General features: G+C 45.0%; 1 protein-coding gene across 8 annotated transcripts in view; it reads right to left on the bottom strand.

The window, feature by feature from the left end:
• The window catches only part of TENM4 (teneurin transmembrane protein 4), an 851321-nt gene that overhangs the window by 205958 nt on the left and 619958 nt on the right, over positions 1-25405 (bottom strand). For 7 of the 8 annotated variants that reach the window (XM_015461146.3, XM_024987529.2, XM_015461143.3 and 4 more), the window contains 3 exons: positions 13746-13916; positions 6526-6740; positions 4664-4874 (listed from right to left, as the gene is read on the bottom strand). In XM_015461146.3, the coding sequence (XP_015316632.2) occupies positions 4664-4874; positions 6526-6740; positions 13746-13916 (597 nt within the window). The remainder of the gene's footprint in view (positions 1-4663; positions 4875-6525; positions 6741-13745; positions 13917-25405) is intronic. The other variant, XM_024987530.2, reaches the window with a different exon arrangement.

Genomic DNA, 25405 nt, shown 5'->3' with positions numbered 1-25405 from the left:
CACTCCAGTATTCTTGCCTGGGAAATCCCATGAACAGAGGAGCCTGGCGGGCTACAGTCCATGGGTTCGCAGTTAGACACAACTTATCGACTAAACAACAACAAATAATCCTCCTACTTCATTCAGTACTTGGGGTCAGCAAGGTTACCTATCTCCAGACAGGAGCAGAAACATTGCCTTCAAATTATCCATCTCTGCATGTAGGGAAACGCCAGTCTTTCTGAAAACAGCTGCCATGTCTTATTATAAAACTTGCCTGGTGTCAGTGGTTTGTGTGCCTGTGTGTGTGTGACAGACAGAAACACATCCAGTTCACAGGGGGCTCTGTCAACAGCGTGTCTCCATATGTATACATTTGTATACACAATTTGTAAAGTGCTTTTAGAATTTTTTCAAGGCAAAAGATAAACTAATATAAAATCATCAGCTGGATTGCATTAAATGGAGGGAAAAGCAAAAACGTACACAATACAGCCATTTGTTAAATTAAACACAATTATTTCTCCCGCTATTTAATTACAAACAGATATAAATAATCTGGATTCTGACATCTCAAATCTTCTTAAATTCTAGCTCTGCACTTCAGCATGTAATGAAGGGAGGGTCGTTTTCCAGACTGTGTGTTAAGCAAACCTGAGAGTTACAATTGTATACTGGGACCATAATAACTTCACTAAAACAAGACCTAAACTTTTAATTAAGCTGCCAAGACAAATTACAACTCACGGCCCACAGGTAACGACCACAGACAGCAGAGACTCAACGCCAGGGAGTCTCAGGGAGAGAGGGATTAATAGCAACATCGGAGTCAGTCTGTTTCTGCATTAAAGTAAGAAAAGGTATTCATTAAACAATCACTGTAGCTTGAAGGAAGACAGACAAGTCAGCAAGGCAGCAAGAGAAAGGTGGACTGGGAAAGCAGCCGGGGAGAGAATGTTAACCACTTCCATGCATGGAAGCCTGGACTGGGCACTGTATATTCACTGTCTCCAATCGTCACAGCGGGGACCGCCAAGCACTATTACTATTTCCCTTTCTAGATAAGGAAGATGAGGCTCAGAGAAGCGACGTGACAGACTACATTCGCAGAGCTAACATGGATCAGTGGGAGAAGGAAGGAAGAGAAAGCAGAGCTCAGGAGGTATTTGTTTTCATAGCTAAGCTGACAGACTGCCCACCAGAATCAGGATCACCTGGGCTCTGCCTTAGGCCTACTAGGGGAAGGCCCAGGAATCTGAATTTTAGACTCGCTTCCCAGGTGACTGCTTTGCACAACAATATTTGAGACCCCCTCCATGAGATACTGTAACCCCTTGTTACTCAAAATGTGGGCCACAGATGAGCAGGATCTCACTGGGCACTGCACCCCAAATGCTTATTGCAGCACTGTTTACAACAGGCAGGACATGGAGGCAACATGAATGTCCATCCACAGAGGAATGGATAAAGAAGATGTGCTATATATACACAATGGAATATTACTCAGCCAAAAAAAGAACAAAGTTGGGTCATCTGTAGAGATGTGAGTGGACCTAGAGTCAGTCATATAGAGTGAGGTAAGGTACAAAGAGAAAAACAAGGATCATATATTAACGCATATAGGTGGAATCTAGAAAAATGTGCTGATGCACCTGTTGCCAGGACCTCCCGGATGGCGCTGATGATAAAGAACCCACTTGCCAATGCGGGAGACATAAGAGATGTGGGTTTGATCCTTGCGTCAGGGAGATTCCCTGGAGGAGGGCATGGCAACCCACTCCAGTATTCTTGCCTGAAAAATCCCTACGGACAGAGGAGCCTGGTGGGCTAGAGTCCATACAGTCACAGAGTCAGACACGACTGATGCAACTTACCACATACAGACCTATTTCCAGAGCAGAAGCAGAGACACAGACATAGAAAAAGGACATGTAGACACAGTATGGGGGAGGGGAGCGTGGGACAAAGTGAGAGAGTAGCAGTGACATAGATACACTGCCATGTGTAAAGCAGATCGCTGGTGGGATCCTGCTGTGTGACACGGGGAGCTCAGGGCGCTGCCCTGCGGTGACCGAGATGGGTGGGGTGGGGTGGGGTGGGAGAGAAGCTCAGGAGGGAGAGGATCTATGTGTACAGGCAGGGGATGCACTTTGTTGTACAGTAGAAACTAACACAGCATTGTAAAGCAATTATACTTCAATTAAACAACACCAAAAAGGCAGACTCTAAACATCTACCCAGACTGACTGAAGCAGAATCTGCATTTTAACAAGACGCCAGGTGGTGCCACAAAACTCTGAGAAGCACGGTACCACCTATCTGCTCTGAAAGGCATCACAGGGTAAGGAAGGTGAAGAAATTTCATCATTTAGGTGAGAATGGGAGAACCAGAGGGAAAAGCAGGACCGTCTCCTTAATTATGGCAAAAGAGGTCAGCAAGTTCTGACAAGCCAAGAGTTGGCAAAGGTACCTACCTGTACGACATTTTATTTCTCTGAGAGGCACTTCCTAATTAAAAGTAGTTTTCTTTGGGGGTTTGTATTAATATCCTTTCATATTTGTGCTCAGTTATTAAAAATATAGAATCCTGATTGGAGGAGACCTTAGTTCTGAGCAAGCGTGATGCTGCGCCTAAGAGGAATCAGGCTATGAGACTATGAAGCCATAACTCAGGGACCACTAATGACTTGAAAATCATGTCTCTGATCTGAAGCTACCGAGTCCAGAAAGAGAAAAGAGAGAGAGTCTGGAGCCGGGCAGACCCTGCCGAGTGTCAGCCTAATTGATGGTGAGGACCACGGCCGACCACGGCCGACTCGTCCATGACGGGGAAAGGGGTGCTGAGAGGCTTTAGGTCACCATTAACCACCAGGCTGGAGCCTCCAAATTCCAGAACCTCAGGCAACCAGGACCTGGAATTTGTGCAGGGCCAAAACTGGCTGGATGGCATCACTGACTCGATGGACATGAGTCTGAGTGAACTCCGGGAGTTGGTGATGGACAGGGAGGCCTGGCGTGCTGCGATTCATGGGGTCGCAAACAGTCGGACACAACTGAGCAACTGAACTGAACTGAAAAAACAAATTAGTGGTGGGGATTCAGAAGTGAGCACAGTTTCCACTCCACCTCAAAAGAAGGCATTAACGGAGGAAACCAACAACACAGCAGCTGCCAAAACTGGGCAACTACCAATGGGGGCCTGAGGGAAGCCCACCCCAACTCCCTCATGCGCTGAGTGACGCCGTGTGGGCTGGGCTGAGGGCTGGGGCAAGGAGATTACGTCCAAGTCCTTGCCCTCCAGGTACTCAGCGACCAGCAGCTAGGGCAGACAGGTGGAAAACAAGGACAGCACAGTCTTATTTCTTACCCCAGGGCTCACGCAATACAGCCCCACTTCCCTCATTTTGCCAAGAGGGTAGAATGTTGAGCCTGCAGTCACAGTCGAATCTTATACATTGTTCACTGTATTTAATGGGAAGGTATTCACTGCCTTGATGCTAAGGGCAAAATTGCAAGTAAGAGGAAAATGGCCTGAAAATGCTACTGCTGTTAAGATGGAAGTACCAGGGTCTTGCAAGAGTTTTAGGGACTAAGGACCAGATTTGGAGATTTTTATTCAAATTCCATTTCCCATATCAGATAGACTCTCAGCCAAGGACTGAGAGCTTTGAGGAGAACTCAAAACTTCATGGAAGTTTTCATTCAGCAGAAAATTCAACACCAAGCGTTCTGGTTAGCAGAGTTTTGTCTTCTGGAAGTTTTATTTTCCTGTAGGGGATTTTTATCTCCAGTCTATGTCAGTGAGCTTCTATATGAACTCAGATAAAATTTTTTCTGACCTGAACCAGAGACCACCATATCCTACATCACATCATGGTGGTTTGATGAGGAGGCAAATTCTTAGCAGCATGTGGGTACAGAAGAGAAATGCCTTAAAATAAGGATGCCAGGCTCCCGGGACACCCCCAGGCTTTTGGGGTGGCCAAGGGGCTTGCTCTGAACAAGAGCTCTTCCACTGCAAGGGAGATGATGGGGCTGAGAGCTCACTTAAATCATGGGGGCTCACTGTCCACCAGAGTTCAGGGCATCTCAGTATCTCAGTTCTCAACAGAACCCCCATCTGACCGAGCACACTGTTTATCCAGCCCTTTGCATGGCTATTCCCACCCTCTCTCCAAGCCTTTATCTATCTCTTTTTTTTTCTCATCTGCCAGGGGTTATTGGCTCTAAAAGCAAAATAATCAAGCAAACAAAATCACACATAAAAAAAAAATCCAAATAATACGTCAGTGATTTGAACCAAGATAGATTATGAGGATGGATACCGGTATTGGAGGGAAGTGACAAGAATTCCTGTCTCCTTGTCAGTTTCACCCTTCGGTGTTTAAATGAAGCAGCTGGTCTGCACACCAGGCCACTGATCAAAGAGAAGGATGGTGGGCAGTAGTATTGGGCACCCACACAGCCTTACAGCTCCTCCTGCCACTCCCTTCATTTCCCCGCATCTCACTCCTACCCTTTGTCCAGCAAGCCCGGTCAAGATGGCCTCATGCTGGATCCAGCTGGCCTCTGCAGCCCTGGACAGTATACATCCCGCTGTCAGCTTCAACCCCTAAGACCCCTGGTGTCCCCTCATCCAGGGAGACAATACCCCACGTGCCCCAGAGCGGCGGAGGTTCCTTACCGATGGCAGTAGTGAGAAAGGAAACCACTTCAGACTCCTTCCCGTCATTATAGAAAGCCAGGTGCCAGATTCCTGAATCCAAATACTGGATGAAGCCGGTCTCGTGGCTAGAAGGGGGGATGGCTCCCCGAGACTGGCGCTGGGGTCCCTCCAGGCTCCGTGCCTCCTGGGTCAGGAGCCTCCTTCCATCCAGCAGCTCCACAAAGTCAAACTGAAGCACAAAGAGAGCATAATTAGCAGCGGACCTGCTTCACCACCATTCTAAGTTCTTCAGGCTTCTCCCAGGGAGGACGCAGGGAAACACAGATGAAACAGGCAAGAGAGGCCAAAGCGATGCGGAGGTTGACCAACCCACTCCAACTCCTTCCCAGACCCCATTTTGCAAGGTGGGAATCTCCTGATCCGCTGGTGAGGGCAGCAGAATTAGTAGATTATTTTTAAGTGCCAGTTGGCTGTAATTTGGGGTGTGGAGAGTCTTCCTCTGGCTGACTCTACACCTCTACATCAATCAGGACAGCCATGCTTTTTTAAAAAATTTTTTTTAAGCTATGCTTTTCTGATGGGCATGTGATTAGAAACCCAGTCACTTTATGACTGAACTCCTCCAACTCCACGCAGGGGATGGCGGGAGGGAACCCTGGGGATCTAGGATGGGGCCCGGAGCACTCACTGGGTGTGCCTTAAATGTCAGTCAAGTGCAAAGGAAAATTTGATTTATATCTATCTTCCCTTTGTCAACGATCCTTTCTCAGTGCTCCAGTTTCAGGGAGCGGTTTTAGGGGAACTAAACTGGATTAGCACAAAACTCCATCAATAATTACATGCTGTGTCAAATAATACAATTTCCAATTGATCCAAGCCTGCTAGCATGAGAAACTCGAGGGAAGATAGTCACGCGGTGCTAACAACAGGCAGGTGGTGAAGTCCTGCTGGTGAGCAAACCGAGCAACTGTCTACCTATCTATCTTTTAAGAAAAAAAAAAGGGTATTTATCCTGTCTCATGTGACAATGTCTAGGGACAGGAAACCCAGGACCAGTAAATAAAGAAATCAGGGGTCCAGGCTCTCTCTACTATTCTGCAACTCCGTCCTTAGCAGATGTCTCTATCTAGCTTTTACCTAGAAATTAAGTACCTGCTGGGGGTCACAAAGGCTACATTTGGCCAGGGAATGTCTGAGGACGCCTGTGACTCATGTTACTCCAAGCCCAGGGCAGGGAGGACCTCACGCAAGTCTGCTTGTCACCCATCATGACTGGCTAAGTGTCAGTCATCCTGCTTGAGTTTTAAAGGTTTTCTGGTGCACCTGTGTCCGGGTAAATGTGAAACCCTGAAGGAGAGAAGGGATGCAAGAGATGAGGCGAGGAACCTTTATTCTGAGCCAGGTCCTGCACTAGCTGTCTTCTAGATGTGGTTATCCACTGTTCACAGCAGCCCTGCGCAGTGGGTATTGTTAGCAGCATCTGCTAGACTAGGAAACTTGTTCCAAGAGGATGTTACAGGCTCGAGGTTACACAGCTGATAATGAGAGGATTCAAACCCAGGTCCGTTTGACTCCAAGGTGCATGCTGTGCTCTCTGGATTGCATTTCCTGGATAATTTAACTTAGGAGACTGGGTACTAGTAAAAAGGCTATTGAGAGATTCCCTAGAATTCCTTCCTCTTAAAAAGCTCCAAGGATACAGCCCTACTCATCTGAAAGGCAGGGTCTGAGAGAGGGCAAATGGATGAATGGACTATAAAATTTGTGAAACTCCCTCCAAGCTCAGGGATCCAAGTTTCAGCATCAGGTTTCTTGACTTTGGTTAAGATTTGAGGTGGGAGCCCCTGGAGAGGAGAAGGGTACATAGGGTTCTGGTTTACCTGTGTGTGTGATGGAGGAAGGCCTTTTCTGCCATAAATGCCAACCAGAGCCGCCTTTCCCAGAGACACATTGAATTTCAGATGCACAGGATGGTCTATGAACACCTGAGATCTCCAGAAAGTGCCAGGAGGAATCTTCTGGGAAGCCCGTCTCCCCACGTCGATTTCTCCAGAGTCTATAAAACTGTCCTCTGGAAAGAAACTACTGGGCTTTCCTACCAAGACACAGGGAAGGGAAGACAAAAACATCACCGTTAGCCACAAGTGGAACCAGGGATCAGAGTATCTGAAGGAGCAGGGCTCTCCTCTGCCTCCCACCTCTTCTCTGCAACATTCCAGGGCCAGCCCACTCCCTGCCCTAGACTCCCCCATTGAGGAGTTAGAATGTCCAGAACATTTTTTTTCCCCAACGATGCTCAAATTGTTCTGCTAAAAATATGCATTCTTCCAAAGCAGAATGGGTCCTCTCCAAGGGCCATCTGTTTACTGCATAATTCTAGAGCTTGTTAAGATATATTTTGATCCTAAAAATAATCACTTGCAGTCATATGAGAATAACTCTGCACGTCTGAGCACCCGCGTGTGTGTAAAAGCATGCATGCTAAAAAAGAAAAGATAGAGGGAATGAGGTGCTGTTAATTTTTCAACTTAGAATGGTTTCCCTAGCAGTGGGAAGCATGACCTGAGCGGAGTCAGGTATTTTTCAAGTTCACTAGGATCTGAGAGACCAATTCTGGGGCTCAGACATGTGGATGAGGGGTTGTGTTGGGAGCAGGGGTAGGGATGGGGGTGGATGAGGAAGAGGGTACATCTGAACAGAGAAAACACTTCTGAAAAACGCTTCTTTGTCTGGGATGTAGGGCAATGAGTATCATTGTGCTGAAGGTGGGTAAAGCTGGGGAGATTTTTCAAGTTTAGGCACAAAACTTTTCACATACTTAGATTTCAACTCAGGCCGCCAACCCTGCAGGCCACAGGAGTGGGGGCTGGTTGAGAATAAGATCTCTCGCCCAATTCTGTCACCAATCAAGAGAGTGACAGCTTTCTGGGGGCACCTCAAGTGCCAGGAAGGAAGGCTGCTTATCAAACTTCCTCTACATAGTAATTAAACACACTCACAAGTGAAAAATATAAACCCTAACTTCCTGCCAGACATCAGCCCTCCGAGGAGTTGGCAGGGGGCAGGAGGAGAGAACGGGGCATTAGAAGACCACCCTTAGGACATGAACAAGCCAAAATCAAGTCAACAGGCTCCATCTTATTTGTCATCAGAAAGCACCCCCTGGGCATCCTAGTTTCAAGGTTTGTTGTGTTGCTAGAGATGCTGGAAGAGGCACTTTCAAGACCAAGAATCCATCTGTAAAGAAAACACATTTGTGGGAACTTTTTATAAAAAGCATTTGGGGAATAAGAAATTAAAGTGTCTTTTTTTCCTCCCCCAGCTTTGTAAGATTCCTTACAAAGCACATTTGATGCTGAAATGGAGCTTGGCAGGGCATTGTTGTAGTCATAAAATATTTTACTGTTTGAAATAATAAAATTCAATTTATATGTTAAACTTCTCCATATGTTATCATTCCCTTATAAACTCCTAGGCAGAAACATCAGGTTTTTAGCTTCAAACCGTTAAATGTTATTTTAATTAAAAATATGCCAACAGAAAAGTTAAAACGCACGCTCTCAGTAAAAGTACCAGTAGTATTCTGTCATTAGCATGGGAAAGAGCTTGCATTTAATTCCTTAATGGAAGGAATGTGCCCCAGACTTTTACCTTGAAAATGCAGACACATGCAAGCCACCACACTGTGGTTCAAAGTTCAAAGACAGAAGCCAAATTCACAAAGCATTAAGATGGAAGAGAATCATTTTCACATTCTTCCTTATCTGACTTTGGGGTTCCTAATTCCACAATCCTTTTATAGTCCAGGTAGAAAAACAGTTTACCCTTCAGCCTATAATTCTGTTAGGGAAGCAGAACTAAGAGGGAGTTATGGCACAAAAGCAGGATGAGTTCTGAGCTTTTTACTCCTAGAAACTGCATAAAAATAAGCCGGAGACTCCTAATTCCAAGACCTCATCTCCTTTGTGAGTGGGTGGGAGTCAGAGCTGATGGGATTTGAGAATTGTCTGCATTCAAATAATTCCTGTGTCTGAGAATAAAGAATGAAAACTTCTCCCACTTTTTGGCATGCTGTTGGAGAGCCCTGTAGTGTTCATTTCCCCTCCAGTGAGCATGTTTTTCAGAGACAGCTATTGAATTAGCCAAGCTTTTAGTTTCACAGGGCAGAGGTCAAGTCCAGAGACTCTCCAGAGGTCTGCAGGCCCAAGAGGCATACATAAATTGGCTCTTACCCCCAGAGGAGTGGCAAAAAGGGAATAGTCTTTTCTAGCACTCAACTATTTCACGAAAGCTGGCCAAAATGGGAACAAAAAAATTTACAAAATTTATATTTGGTGTGTATATCATGTTATAAAAACAGTAAATTCTGGTCTAGGGCACAGCACCCCACCAGGACCCTGACTTTCTTGGCTGAAAGAATTAGGAATTAGGAGTCTTGAGCTTATTTTCATGCAGTTTCTATGATGGAGCTTAGAATCTGGAGCTTAGGTTCAAAAGCGAGGCCTAGAAGTCACCCTGTCCAGATCCTTAGGGAAGGGGCCATGGCCCTAGTCTTTTAAGGAAAAATTTGAGAGGGGAAAAGACCATGCCCATCTTGGAAATTTAACCTTTATCATTCTTTCCCATCAGTGCCCAGTGGTCCCCACATTGACTAGGGATGAGATGAAAGTTTCTAGGAGGAGGGACCTGGAGCCTGCCGAGTACCTGTGGCTGGAGGGAAAGAGGCATGACACTGGCTGGGCTAAGTCAGAGTGAAACCACCTTCATCCTTTTCTGTCTTTCAGAAACCCTTACTGTCTTTCTCCAGATCTTATAACCTAAGAGTCTTCAGTCTTAATTCTGAGCACCAGTATGTGAGCACCAGGATAGAAAATATTCTACGACATGGCAATACCCACCAGTGGTGGTGTAGGGAGAGGGGGCAGAGGGTAGAGGCAGGTGGAGGTGAAAAGTCCTGTGTATATAACTCTTTTTATCCGTACCTATGTTCTGGAACACAATAATAATAACAAATATCAGTAGTAGCAATAGCAGTAAAGATAGAGGTAGCAGTACTAATGGTATTATCTATCATTCATTAAATTCCAACTATGTACCGGGCATTTTTACATATATTGGTACACTTAATCCTCACATTATTAAAATGTATATACTGAGGCTCAGAATGCGAAAGAAACCATTCAGAGATGAAGCCATTTGGGGTGCCTCTTTATTTATTAGAATATGGCTTCTCAGAACATCAAATTGATAAATTATTAATTAAAACTCTTCAAAGGTCTTTTCAATGGTAGCAGAGTATATTAACCCTCTTTAAGAGTAAAGATCTGATTTAATTCACAGTCTTAGAAGGCTAGATACCAAGGCTAGACCAGGAAGATCCAAGGCTCACTGGAGCACTTCCTGCCATCCTGGGATACAAAAAATTGACAGTTTTTATGAACTAGGATCCACACATAGACCCCAAAGTTAAAGGGAAACTATCTCAAAATATTCCTAAGGACACTATACAATGAGTGAGTGCCCCAGAGGCTTAACAAAGTACAAAGAGCTTAACTCAGAATTAGGGACCCCCAACAGCACAAGCTTCACAAGGCAGATTCTACTGGTAACCGTCATTTTCTTTACAAAGACATACAGATTCAGGCTTCCCAGAGCAATGTTCTGGAAATAAACAATCATGTCTAAAAGAATTTTCTCAACAAATTGCTGAAATGATTGGCTAGCTCAGTCAAAAATAAGGGAGAGTTGGAAGAACTAAGATCCCATGCACTTCCCAAATTCACAGTCTTTATTTTCTTGAACTGAGATTTATCCATATGGAGTCTAAATTCCTAATCAACCAACATTCTCCCCCTCCCTCTACCTTTTTTGGTTCTTTTCAATGCAATAACTCGCACAAAGAATTCTTTAGTTTCCTTAGCAACTGTTTGAAATTTATTTGGTTATCAAAATAAGCTGAAAGCCCAGCTGAGCCTGTATGCAGCAATTTGCATGGTTCAAACTGATGGGCAATTTTGATTTCATTGCAGAAAGAAGAAAATGCTAACCTAGCCCCCCAATTAAACCATCAGAAATGCTTGTTTATTCAATGCTTTTCCCCCTTTCTCCATTAATGCATAACATAAGTTCTTGTGGCTTTACTTCAGAAAGCTGCTGTATTTGGTTTCCATCCCATGACGGCTCTGAAATGGTTATAGCCACTTTGAAAGTACAGAATACATTGCAGTTTGATGTTATTCTCAGAGACATGATGAGCCTTTAAAATACTGGGTTCATCATATACTTCACTTGTAAAATTAAAAAATACACACCCTTTAAAAATATTCAAGCATGCCCTAAACTCTGTAGAATCTTTGAGGAAAGAATATTAATTAGTCTGGAATTCTGAGATTTCTAATGACAGACATGGAATGGCTGGGGATTTAAATGAATAAGAAGAAAAGGAACTCACATTTATTGAATACTTCCTCATAACCAGTCTTTGGAAAGATAGGTATGAGCCATCCTTGTTCCACAGATGAGGAAACTAAGGCCAAAGGAAATGGAGTGGCAGAGCCAATAAATGGCCAGACCAGGACACAAAGCCTGGACTGTCTGGCTCCACGGCCCATCTGTCCTCTTCCTACCACACTGCTTCCCCTATCACTGTGCAATGGGGCTCTACTCTTCATTCTGGAATCAGCTCTCTTCTCTGATACCCTCAGAAAGGACAGGAAATGTGTGCTCACATCAGGGTTAGAAGCTTTCCCCCTTGAGATATGTCTAAGGAACTAGATTTTTAACATCATAGTTAAAAACATAAACTGAGTAGACACTGCTTTGACCAAGGCAAAAGAAATTAAGAACCCTGTGACAGTCTCACATAAACTCTGGGAAGCTTTGTCCTCTGTTTCTCCAGACGGATGTATTTTTTTATCACAGTAATTGCTTTTGATGCTGACCACTTTACAGCATCACACTGCATTTTGGGGGTTTGTAAACAGGATTTCCAATTGCATTAGTAATGACAGATAATCCCTTTAAGCAAAAATATTCCAATGAGAGTAAACCAATAAACTGGTGCAATTTTATCTCTTATCTGCACCTCCTGCTCCTTAGGAAAAACAAAGCAAAATCCAAGCAATCCGCAAACTAATTTCATTAGAGTGGGAGATTTTAGATAGACCCAGGTCCTGTTTAAAGAAAGTTTGATAGAGATCATACAGAAAACTCACATTTTTCTAAATGAGATCTTTGAGGGTTACACATATCTTAAATCTGCATTGGTTGATACTAATCTAAAGACAGTTGTCATTTACGTATTCACCTATGGCATCTGACACTGTAAGCTGACATGGGAATCACAAGGCGACAGGCAGGACCATGGACAGAGCCAACCTGAAAAAACTTCTAAAGAAGAATCTGGTTAATCATGTGATGATGCTATTACTAATTTCACATGTAGAGCTTGTGAATTAGAACAGACTTTAGAGATAATATAGATCAATCACCTCCTTTTAATGAGGAGGAATATGAAGCTGAGAAAGTCTTTCAAGGGATTTGCTTAAGGGCATCATGAGTGGCAGCAGCTGAACTTGAACTCAGGGTTCTAGACTCCTAACCCAGAGTTCTTCCCATGACCTTATCCATGCTCCCTCCATATCCTACTAAGGTGCAAAGCAAGTGTAAGTTATTCAATGTCTTAAGTCTGAAAATCTTTATAAAGGAGAAGACTGGCTTTGCCCATCAAAATAGCAGGCAGAGGTTCTGATTTGGCTCTGTGGAAATGCCCTCAGTTTCCTTAAAGATGGTCATTGGTTAAGAGTTGATTTTGGACTTCAAGACCATTCAGAGGTCATGAATAACTGCTGTGACTAGCCATATGCTACTCTGTTAACCACACTGATCACTAGAAGACAAACTCTTAAAAGGACAGGGAAGCTCAGGAGCCACAACCCAAAGTTAGCTGAGATAAGAGGAAAGGCAGTGAAGGCTGGTGGCAGCTGTAACCACTTTGCTGACTAGGGTAACACCAGAAAATAAAAAGTGGTCACATGAGAAGGGATGGTCACATTCCCTAGAATGACAACCAGCCTGGCTCATGAGCTCAGACCTCCTCGCTAGTGCCAGTTCTTGTGGATCTGCCACTCCTGGCTGACAGTGACAGAATTTACCAATAAGTTGGTGGCATGTTAGAAAGACCCCTAAGAAATTCAAAAAATGGGTCTATGGATGTCCCATTCAAGAATGCCAAACCCCAAATGTCACCACCACTTCCATCATTAATACAGAAACATCTGTATCTCATTGTACAATGGGGTTCCTTATTCACATCTCCTTCAGGGTCTTATAACCATGAGGTGAGCCAGGTAGGGCAACTTATGGAGACAGCAAGAGCCCTGTGGACCACAGACCTGGGCCACGTCCCAAATTCCACTGGCAGTGTGACTCTGGCCAAGTCACTTAATCTATGTGGTCCTTAGTTTTTGCATCTAAAATGGCTGTAAACAATTATACTTACTTCACAGGATCTCTGTGAGGATTAAACATGAAATGTTCTTCACAAAAAGCTTTGAACAAACATACTGAACAAACACTAACAGTTACTGCGCCTGGAGATGAGGAAACGAGCTCAGGAAAATTAAGTGACTTGCTCAAGGCCACGTGGTAGGAAAATGCTAGAACAGTGGGAGTGGTGTTTCCCCTGAACCACAAGGTCCACGGGTATTTCATGTGCACCACACCCTCTACCCACCTTGCCACACACCCCACTCCAAGAGACGCCCATTCATGCCACGAGGCTGCCCCGGAAGGCGTATCATGATCCCACACCATCAAAGACGGCCGCCCAGCAGTGTGAAAGCCCACGATGCTTCCCCTGAGGTATGGGATGGGATGCCGCTGAGCACCATGAGCCCTGCCCAAGCCCCGCGATGAGCTCACAGTGACGAGGAACTGCGATGAAGACATGGGTGGCCCGGCAGCGGCGTGGAGTGCGGGGGGATGGAGGAAGCACCAGGGCATGGAGCTGTGAGTCAGGCACATGGCGCGCAGGATGGCGGTCTCCTCGCTCAAAGGCAGACACAGAGGACTCACGACACGAACAACACAGCGACCCTACCTTCTGCGGCTCCTTTGCCTTTCCTGTCAGGGATCTCTAACCCAGTGCCCCCTGAGGGATACAGGGAGACGTCCGTTGGCACAGGCCAACTGCTGGCTGTGTCCTCCGTGATCTCATACATCTGCCCCTCCATCGGCTGCAGGTGCCAGTTTAGGCCAAACAGGTGCATGGCTGTGGTGAGCAATGAGAAAAGTCATCTTTTTCTGCTGGAGGCGGAAACGGGACTCCCAAGCCATAGGGGAGGGCAGGTGGGGGTGGGGAACACGGGAATTCAGTTCAGTTCAACACAGAGCCCCTGGAGAGAGCTCTGGGTGCCACGGAGGGGACTTGGCCACAGGGATGACCCGGGCACGGACCCTGCCCTCAAGAGCTCACAGTGTAGGGGTGCAGGGAGAGGAGCAGGACGGGGGGACTTTCAGGAGGTCTAGGCCTTTTGCTTTAAAAGACTAAAAATAACAATCTACAGGGGAAAACGGCAACTTGTTTCATCAAGGCTTAATTTCCTTAATATAAAAATAATGCTTACAAATAATAAGCAAAGTCCAACCACCCAGTAGGAGAATAGGCATAGGAGATGGGCAGACAGTTTATAGAATAAGAAATGCACCCGGCTCTCGGCTGTATGAAAGGACTCTCTACACATTACTCAGGGTAGAAGAAATGGAAGTTAAACTTTAAAATACGGTTCTTCATATATGGTTTGGCAAAGATTTTTAGAAGGCTGAAAATATACAGTATTGGAAGAGAACAGGAAACAAGCACTCTCATACTCAGCTGGTTTGGTGTGAGCATAAGCTGGTACAGACCTTACAGAGAGGGCAGTTCGAGAAAAGCTATAAAATAAAATACCCATACCCTTTACCCTGGAACTCAGAGATTCCAATTCTCCTCCAGATATGCTCACATTTACACAAAATTAGGTTTGTGAGTGCATACAAGGTTATTCACTACAGCATTGCTTGTAATAGCAAAACATTGGAAAGTGAAAGTCGCTCAGTCATGTCCAACTCCTTGCGACCCCCATGGACGATATAGTCCATAGAATTCTCCAGGCCAGATCACTGGAGTGGGTAGCTGTTCCCTTCTCCAGGGGATCTTCCCGACCCAGGAACCAAACCCAGGTCTCCTGCATTACAGGCAGATTCTTTACCAGCTGAGCCACCAGGGAAGCCACAAACACTGGAAACCAGTCCACAAACAAGGAGCCAGATAAGTTACATTCATCCAATACACTGTGTGTGTGCTTAGTCACTGAGCTGTGTCCGATTCTTCTCGACCCTATGAACTTAGCCCACCAGGCTCCTCTGTCCATGGGACTTTCCAGGCAAGAATACTGGAGTGGTTGTCATTTCCTCCTCCAGGGGATCTTCCCCCACTCCCACCCGCCCCAGGGATTAAACCTGCAACTCCCGTGTCTGCTGCACTGCAGGAGGATTCTTTACCTGCTGAGCCACTGGGGAAGCCCATACAATATACTGTGCAACCATAAAAAAGAATGAGAAAACTTTTTTATACATTTTTTGGGAAGGAAAATGGTAACGTGCAGAACAATAATACACCGCCAGTATTCCTGCCTGGAGAATCTCATGGACAGAGGAGCCTGGCAGGCTATAGGCCATAGAGATGCACAGAGCTGGACACAACTGAAGCGATTTAACACATGCTCAGGACAAAAATACAAATGGAGGGACTTCCCTGGTGGTACAGTGGATGTGAATCTACCTACCGATGCAGGAGACGCAGGTTTGATCCTGGTCTGGGAAGATTCCACATGCTTGGAGCAACTAAGCCTGTACACCACAGATACTACAGCCCGAAGGCCTTTGCTATTCTACCTTTGGGTTAAGGAAAGGATTCTGTATATAGAGTCGGAGAGGATATGAAAGACACTGGTAACAGTGGCAGCCCTCTAAAGGAAGAGATGCTAAGGGCCTGGGAAAGGGGACTGATTCACATTTTACATTTCATCACATATCTGTTGCACATTTAGATTGTCTGCATTTTTGTGATTTGGGGGAATTCTGTGATTTTGATTCACGTGCATGCATTTCTGTTTTAAAAATATCTTTGCAATGTAGTAACTGCTAAATAGTCTTCTGCAGCAATCTAGAAGAGATCAGTAGACACTAAAGAATGGATACTGCGCCTTGAGATATACAGTGCTCTAGGCAGCATGTTTCCAAAAAGGTTTGTGATCTCGTACAAAGTGAAGGCGCTCAGTCATTTCTGACTCTTTGCGACCCCATAGACTGTAGCCTACCATAGACTGTAGCCTACAGGCGTCTCCATCCATGTGATTTTCCAGGCCAGAATACTGGAGTGGGTTGCCATTTCCTTCTCCAGAAATGTGTGCCTAAATCCCATTCAGGATCTAAAACTTGAGCCTTATCAACGGTCCATACTTACCCCTTCTGGGAGGCCTTCTCTGATCCCCTACATACAGAGTTAAGTACTACTCCAGTCCCTGACTCCACAGCACCTTGTGCTCAGTGTCCCTCCTTTGCTCAGTTGATGAACATTTTCTAAAAGCCAGGACCCGTGGCTGACGCTGAGAGCCAGAACCAAATCAGATACTCCCTGCTTCCAAGAGTTCAGAGGTAGGGGAGATGGACAAGCAACAAAGTACATTCAGAAGGACTGGAAGGCCCAGAGGCGGCGGTGGCTGACCCAGTAAGAGGGCCAGAGGAAGACAGCAAAGGACCAATCGACAAGAGATATGAAGGCCCACTGTAATTGTTTTCACAGAGGACCAAGGGCTTGCTAGGCAGTGTCCTGGGTAATTTGCATACATTACCTCTAATCCTCACCCAACTCAACCAGACCCAATTTACAGATGTGCATACTTAATTAACTCAGAAGGTTAATTAAAATTACGATAATTATGAAACTATGATTCCTTGAGTGTTTTCCATGTGCCAGGCATTGTGCTAAAAGCAGCAAATACAGTATTTCCTTTCATTCTCACAACAGTCCTAGAAGGTGATAATCCCATTTTTGCCGATGAAAAGACACTAAGACACAAAGACTTCAATTTACATGGCTAACAAGTGGCCTCGAATCCTAGCCTAGAATCCCAAACTCTTTGAATCCTGAAATCACAAACCATTTCCCTCTCTGGCTGGAAAAGTCAGGCTCTCCCGACTCTGCCATTCTGCCTCTCACTAGCTTTATCCAACAAGGTGGGTGGGCATTATAAAGACACCCTCCTTTACACAGGAAGCTGACTCTAAGCCTCTTACATGTCTTTTTAAGGCAGCAACAGAGGATCCTGTGAAGTAGACAGAAAGTTGTGTTATTTAGCCCCAGTTTGTGGAATGGTCACTGATGGTGGTCTTGAGTGGTTGTGTGACTGTCTTCAAGATGCAAAAACCTGTAGAGAAGAGCGGAGCGCAGCACAACCTTCTGACTCCTGGTCCAAACAAAACCCACTGAGGACGCACACAAGTTCGGCTTAACCAGGACCGTGTACACTGGTACCAGAGATGCGATCTGACCCTCTGCTTTCTCTTTGGTTACTATGACACAGGGGAAAGTGTCCTGGACTGACGGCAAGAAAACTGGCTTTGAATCCTAACTGCCACTTCCTAGCTAAAGTATTCTTATCTGAGAAGTGAGGATAAAAATATTTCAAAGAATTATTACATCATATGTGGTCATATAGGGCTTCCCTGGTGGCTCAGATGGTAAAGCGTCTGCCTGCAATGCGGGAGACCCGGGTTCAGTCCCTGGGTTGAGAAGATCCCCTGGAGAAGGAAATGGCAATCCACTCCAGTACTCTTGCCTGGAAAATCCCATGGATGAAGGAGCCTGGTAGGCTACAGTCCATGTGGTCGCAAAGAGTCCGAAAAGATTTCACTTTCCCTTTCTTCTTTCTATGTGGTAATATGGGCTCTCGGGTGGCTCAGATGGTAAAGAATCTGCCTGCAATGCAGGAGATCTGGGTTTGGTCCGTGGGTCGGGAAGATCTAGAAAAGGAAATGGCAACCCACTCCAGTATCTTTGCCTGGAAAATCCCAAGGATGGAGGAGCCTCGCGGGCTACAGTCCAGGGGGTTGAAAAGAATCAGACACGACTGAATGACTAACAATTTCACTTTGGGTGATAATATATGGCAAAGCATATTATAAACTGTACCCATGTGTGATTGCTGTATTTTATAACCATTATATTCATACTGTTGATGATACTGATAAAACAGTAGCTCACATTTATAGAGCACTTTTTAGGTACCAAGCACTCAATGAAGTGCTTCAGACTGCTCCTTACTGTCCCTGTGTAGTTTCCAATAATAATAAAATTCACCGGCCTGTTAGAAGTGACTATGCTGCTACTTCTGGGGCTGAATTAGCTCACAGTTCTGCTTACCTTCTTACTGTTTCAATCTATTTACTGGCAACTCCAAAGGTAGTGGAAAAATTGCCTGAACTGCGGACAACTCAGATATATGCAGTTAAATGAGCAGGGCTTCGTTGCCTGTTAGAATCAATTATCTCATCTAAGTGTGCAAAAAGAGCTGTCTTGTTAAAAGGTCAGGAGAATTAACTAATCCCACGATGAACAGACTCTCACAGCTTTGTGAAGAGAAATATTTTTATTGTCAAAGCTACCTCTTATTTTAATAAGATGCAAAAGCAAGTTCTTGCTTTAAAAAAAAAAAAAAAAAGGCGGAGGGGGAAGAAAAGCCAGTGAAAAAAGTATTCCAGGTGAAAACGCTAACAAGATCTGGCATTCCAGGGCAGTTAATTAGGGCACAGCAGCCCACCACTGGACGAGGGAGGATGTCGGCTCCCCTGCTTCTCAGCCTGGCCCCCCACCCCCCACCGGTGATCATAAATAGGGGCCCCCACAGCTGTGAGGCTGGCGGGTCTCTCGGTCAATCTGCAGACGATGTGCTCCTGGAAACCAGCAAGGGAAGCCAGGTCTGGATCCAGCTGTAACTGGACTCTCAGGAGACCCAGTCCTCCAGAAATAATTCTGGAGGCTGGCGGTAGGCAAGTGAGTATGGGGCCACCAAAACTGGGCTGAGAAATGGCCGGCTAGAAGGTAAGATATAGAGAGATAAGGATGCAGAGTCAGAGAAGCCAAGTTCCACAGGTAATGTCATCTTAGCGCCAGAATGAAAGGGACCTTCAACCTGCGATCCAGTCTTAAATATGTCATGCTAGGGGCCCCTCAACTCTTCTACTGTACTGTTTGATGGGTGGTCAATTTTACACTCAGTGGAAAGACAGAAGGAAGGAAAATGGTTTGCTCTGTTCTCTTCTCAAAGCACACAAAGCTTACTTGGTCAGAGACTGTCCAAAGAAAACAGAAGCTCAAGCAACCATTTTTCTTTGTCCTTGAAAACAATAACAACAGTAACTCAAAACCTGGTATAAACTGGAGTGCATACATGCATGGATGCTAAGTCACTTCAGTCACGTCCGACTTTTTGCAACCCTATGGACTGTAGCCTGCCAGGCTCCTCTGACCATGGGGATTCTCCAGACAAGAATACTGGAGGAGTGGTTTGCCATTTCCTCCTCCAGGGGATCTTCCCAACCCAGGGATCAAACCTAGGTCTCTTATGTCTCCTGCATTGGCAGGCAGGTTCTTTATCACTAATGCCACCTGGGAAGCCCACCTGGACTGCATCAGTTCAGTCACTCAGTCGTGTCTGACTCTTTGCAACCCCATGAATCGCAGCACGCCAGGCCTCCCTGTCCATCACCAACTCCCTGAGTTCACTCAAACTCACGTCCATCGAGTCGGTGATGCTATCCAGCCATCTCATCCTCTGTCGTCCCCTTTTCGCCCTGCCCCTAATCCCTCCCAGAATCAGAGTCTTTTCCAATGAGTCAGCTCTTCTCAGCAGGTGGCCAAAGTACTGGAGTTTCAGCTTTAGCATCAATCCTTCCAAAGAAATCCCAGGGCTGATCTCCTTCAGAATGGACTGGTTGGATTTCCTTGCAGTCCAAGGGACTCTCAAGAGTCTTCTCCAACACCACAGTTCAAAAGCATCAATTCTTCGGTGCTCAGCTTTCTTCACAGTCCAACTCTCACATCCATACATGACCACTGGAAAAACCATAGCCTTGACTAGACGGACCTTTGTTGGTAAAGTAATGTCTCTGCTTTTGAATATGCTATCTAGGTTGGTCATATCTTTTCTTCCAAGGAGTAAGCGTCTTTTAATTTCATGGCTGCAGTCACCATCTGCAGTGATTTTGGAGCCCCCACAAATAAAGTCTGACACTGTTTCCACTGTTTCCCCATCTATTTCCCATGAAGTGATGGGACCAGATGTCATGATCTTAGTTTTCTGAATGTTGAGCTTTAAGCCAACTTTTTCACTCTCCTCTTTCACTTTCATCAAGAGGCTTTTTAGTTCCTCTTCACTTTCCGCCATGCATACTACATGCCATATTCTTAATTTATAGTAATCAATGTAATCCTCATGGAAAGATGGGTTGAAAAACCACTGGCTCACAGGTACAATGGAATTGAGTCAGGAGACGGACAGACTCCAGGCTGCTCAGCTTCTTGCCTGTGGACAGAAACTTCCTAATAGCAGAAACTCCGCAAAGGCAGGATGATGGAGGAGGCTGGGCCCTGACTGGATAAGAGATAAAAGACCACATATTCCTCATTTTCAAAGTCAAGGAGACCGTCCCACTACACATGCACAGAAGGGCTCCTTGAAGGTCAAAAGAGAAGGGGTGCTACCCCATAGTAAGTGATGTCAACTACCCATAAGTCTCTTCGCTAGAGTCCATCTTGGTTAAGGGATGAGTATGCACACAGAGGAGGATCCTGAGACACACCAAATACAGACTCAGAGCCAGGCAAAGCAAAATGATGGGCCAAAGGAAACCAGGAAGGCATGCCCCATAAAAGTGATTCAAACCACCACCAGGGCATGACTCTCTCTCCGTATGTGTCTATCTGCACAGACTGTACTCTCTTTTCCTCCTAGTGAATGCTTGTTTCACTACTTTCCATCTTTGTGGGAGTTCTTTTTCTGCAAAGCTGAAGGGCCAGGGCCTTGTCACCATGGGCCTAGTGGCTAGGATTTGGTGCTCTCACTAACGTGACGTGACCTCAATCTCTGGCCAGGAACCCAAGCCCTGCTTCAAGCCACTGCAGGTTGGGACCACCAGAGATCAGAACTGAAAAGAAACTGAGCTATGGGGATATATTTTTGATATACTTCAGAGTAAGTTACCTAACACCACAGAGCTGGTATAAGTTTGAGGTGAAATTTCAAACTCAGGAGTCTGTGTTCCCCAGCCAAGATTCCTCTTTTATATAGTTTACTTTAAATAGATTAAAATGGGTAATAAAGGCTGAAATGAATCTGTGGGGGTCCCCATGGTGATAATATTTCTTACCCCACAGCAGCCCTCATTTGCAGCTGTGGACAGCAGTCAGTGCATGCTATCCAGAGGACTTGGAAGTAACCACCAAGTATCCCAAAAGGCTCAGAAGTATACACGGTCCTCTTCAGTCTGCTTTAAGACCAGGCCACTGAAACAGTATAAATTATAATCATCGTAATCCCCTTTTCCAGAGGAATTAATGGTAACCATCAATGTACATCACAGGATTATCTAAATTATACTCTGAGGTATTTATACAACTGTGTGTACAAAACTCTCCCAAGTACATGGGAAGTGATCTAAATAATGAACGTGATACTGGTGTTCCCTTTAAACTAGTTTGTAATTAAATAAAAAGGTGAAAAGATGTTAAAGAGTTCAGAAAAAGGCTGTGGAAAGGTAGTGAGTTCACAGGATCACCCACGTTGAAATGTTAATGATTTCTAAAAGCCAGGAGCTAGGGTGGGAGAATTCTCTTATTCCCTCAGTTGTGATCCCTCTGATCCCAGGGCTGACATTTTCCAGTCGCCTTTTCCTGCCCAGCAAGACATGAGAGAAGGCTGGGAAAGTGCAAGCTCCATCTTGACATTTTTAAGAAAAACGCCCAATAGATGTTCAATGTTGACAGTTCCCCCCTCCCAGCACCCAGCCAGCAGGAGGCAATTAACAAAGTCATTGTGCAGGAGTCACCAGTGTGCACAGGAGAGGTTCTACCGTCACATGACGCTTCCCTTCCCCAAATCGAAAGCACAAAGCCACTTGCATTTGTGAATCAGCAGCTCCAGGTAGTGATTAGAGATGAAGCTCTAATCAAGAAACTTGGCTCCAGTGGCATTTTTTTTTTTGGCTTCAAAAGGCAGCGGGACCCAACCAAGGTGCACGGCTACCTGCTTTTCTGTTTAAGTTAGTGCCCAACTGCTTGTTGCATCATTTCTGTAAGATATAACTCATTGGAGTTCGCCTATTTATGGTCCTGTAAGGTGGAAAGCACAAAGCAGAAAGGCGAAACAGTAACAACCACAAAATGACAGTTTCCTTCCCCGAGTTCTACCCCTGGTTTTGCACCAAAGCCACAACATTCAAAGGCTTCAAGCTTAGAAGTCATATACACAGAGCTGTACACTGCAGTGCATTATTAAGAAAATCAGAAGCAATGTAGATGTCTTAAAACAGGAGAATGACTGAGCTATATTATGATACAGGGACTGGATGGAATGTAAGCTAATCATTATGAAAAATAACTGATACTCCTGAAAGATGATGCTGTGAAAGTGCTGCCCTCAATATGCCAGCAAATCTGGAAAACTCAGCAGTGGCCACAGGACTAGAAAAGGTCAGTTTTCATTTCAATCCCAAAGAAAGGCAATGACAAAGAACGCTCAAACTACCGCAAAATTGCACTCATCTCACACGCTAGTAAAGTAATGCTCACAATTCTCCAAGCCAGGCTTCATGAAAATGAACTGTGAACTTCCAGATGTTCAAGCTGGATTTAGAAAAGGCAGAGGAACCAGAGATCAAATTGCCAACATCTGCTGGATCATCGAAAAAGCAAGAGAGTTCCAGAAAAACATCTATTTTTGCTTTATTGAGTATGCCAAAGCCTTTGACTGGATCACAACAGACTGGAAAATTCTTCAAGAGATGGGAATACCTGACCACCTGACCTGCTTCCTGAGAAATCTGTATGCAGGTCAAGAAGCAACAGTTAGAACTAGACATGGAACAATAGACTGGTTCCAAATTGGGAAAGGAATATGTCAAGGCTGTATATTGTCACCCTGCTTATTTAACTTCTATGCAGAGTACATCATGTGAAATGCTGGGCTGGATGAAGTACAAAGCTGGAATCAAGATTGCCGGGAGAAATAACAATAACCTCAGATACACAGATGACACCACCCTTATGGCAGAAAGCGAAGAAGAACTAAACAGCCTCTTGATGAAAGTGAAGGAGGAGAGTGAAAAAAGTTGGCTTAAAACTCAACTTTGAGAAAAATAAGATCATGGCATCTGGTCCCATCACTTCATGGCAAATAGATGGGGAAACAATGGAAACAGTGACAGACTTTATTTTGGGGGGCTCTAAAATCACTGCAGATGGTGACTGCAGCCATGAAATTAAAAGACACTTACTCCTTGGAAGAAAAACTATGACCAACCTAGACAGCATATTAAAAAGCAGAGACATTACTGTATCAACAAAGGTCTAGTCAAAGCTATGGTTTTTCCTGTGGTCATGTATGGATGTGAGAGTTGGACTGTAAAGAAAGCTGAGCACCGAAGAATTGATACTTTTGAACTGTGGTGTTGGAGAAGACTCTTGAGAGTCCCTTGGATTGCAAGGAGATCCAACTAGTCCATCCTAAAGGAAATCAGTCCTGAATATTCATTGGAAGGACTGATGCTGAAGCTGAAACTCCAATACTTTGGCCACTTGATGAGAAGAACACTCATTGGAAAAGACCCTGATGCTGGGAAAGACCGAAGGCAGGAGAAGGGACAACAGAGGATGAGATAGTTGGATGACATCACTGATGCAATGGACATGAGTTTGAGGAGGCTCCGGGAGTTGGTGATGGACAGGGAAGCCTGGCGTGCTGTAGTCCATGGGATTGCAGAGAGTCAGACATGAGTGAAAAGCTGAACTCAACTGACAATGAGCAATGAGGGCAAATGCTTATCATGTAATTTTAAGGGGGAAGAAAGTAGGACACAGAGTTGCATGTTTTTGCGTGCATAGTATGTTTATAAAAAAACATCTAGAAAGACATATGTAAAAACGACATCAGGCTTTGAATCACAGTGTAGGATGTGTGACAAATTTTCTGCACTGATTTCCAAACTCATTTCCATGCTGTTTACCTTAAAAAGGAAGTTCTACAACCCAGTCTCAGGAGGAGCAAGAGTACAAAAACGATGACAGAGCAGAGCGGGGAAATTCTGGTTTTGAGTCTATGCCACAGGTCAGACGTTTAGGCAAGGGGAATTCCATACGCTATTTCATTCAGTCCTTACATAAACTTTGAGAAAATGATCAGTATTCCCATTTCACAAATGAAGAAAGGGGAGGCTCATAGAGGCTTCATGATCTTCCCAAAGACACCTCCCAAGATACTTTCCATGTTTACACCCTGACTGCCATAGGCATGGCTGACCTCCACAGTCAAAACCATGCAAAATCAAGTGACTTTGGCAGGATCAGTTGTCAAATGGGGGTCTATCTGGAGCCTTCAGAGCTGTATCATTTCCTAGGGTCCTGATTCTGGATAAATGACTTTGCCTTTCTGAGTCTCAGTTTCTCTATCTGTAAAACAGATAGCAATATTACATTAAATGATTAAATGGAACAACACGCATGATTTGTTTAGAACTGTGCCTGGCACACAGTAGGAACAAAGCAAACGGCAGCTGTCATCATCGCTGTCATTTTGCTCTGATTTTCCTAAATTCAAGATCCCTTGAAAGACCTGTTTAAGCCAACTCTGCCCATCACCTTTCCTTCTCTCCATACATGGCCCTTAATTTCCCTCCCATGCCAACTGCAAAAATGCCAACTGAAAATTCCTTTGAGTTGAGGCCTTTGGGCAAAGGAGCTCGAGATATTTGCCCAATGGATAAAACAGTTTTTAAAAGTGGAATCAGTATAAAGCAGCCTGACAGGATCCTACTGGTGACTACGTGGGGCTAATTTTCAATCAAGTAAATATATTGCCTTTCTTCCCATCTCTGGATAAACCTGACTGCAACAATCAGGGTTACTGTCTCTCACCCCCAAATTAAGTGTTTTCTGGAGAATGGACTCTGGCACACTTAATCATTTTTCTGCACCACGCAATGCTGTGGGGAAAGGAGGCCTTTCAGCAAGGATTTGCTGGCAGCCGCTCGATATTTCTGTAAAACAAGTTGAAGAGGGGATGGGTGCTAGAAAAGGGGGCGGTGGGCACAGCCACTGTCAGTGCAGAGATGAAAGGTCAATTTAACTGGAGGGCATTGAAAACTGGTGACACAGCAAGTGGTAGGGGAACCGGGGCTGGAATCTAATTTGTGCAGAATGGAGTAAACAGCTATTATTGCAGTAATGGAATTAGAAAGCTGTCTTCTCAGGGCACCTTTCACCCAACGGGCTCTACTAAGACCTCTTCCGTGCATGACTAGTCTAGGGGTTGGCCACCTCCACCACCCCTTGGACGGACCTCAGCCTAGTAATCCAACCTCTTCCCGCCCTGCTGTGCTGCTTCCAGACACAAGAAAATGAAGGCGTGAAACACACTGGTTACGAGCACAGGCTTCATAGCCACG

This window comes from Bos taurus, chromosome 29, assembly GCF_002263795.3.
Source record: "Bos taurus isolate L1 Dominette 01449 registration number 42190680 breed Hereford chromosome 29, ARS-UCD2.0, whole genome shotgun sequence".
Classification (NCBI taxonomy): domain Eukaryota; kingdom Metazoa; phylum Chordata; class Mammalia; order Artiodactyla; family Bovidae; genus Bos; species Bos taurus.
The sequence above is the reverse complement of the archived record's forward strand: the minus strand, read 5'-3'. Positions and strand labels throughout refer to the sequence as shown.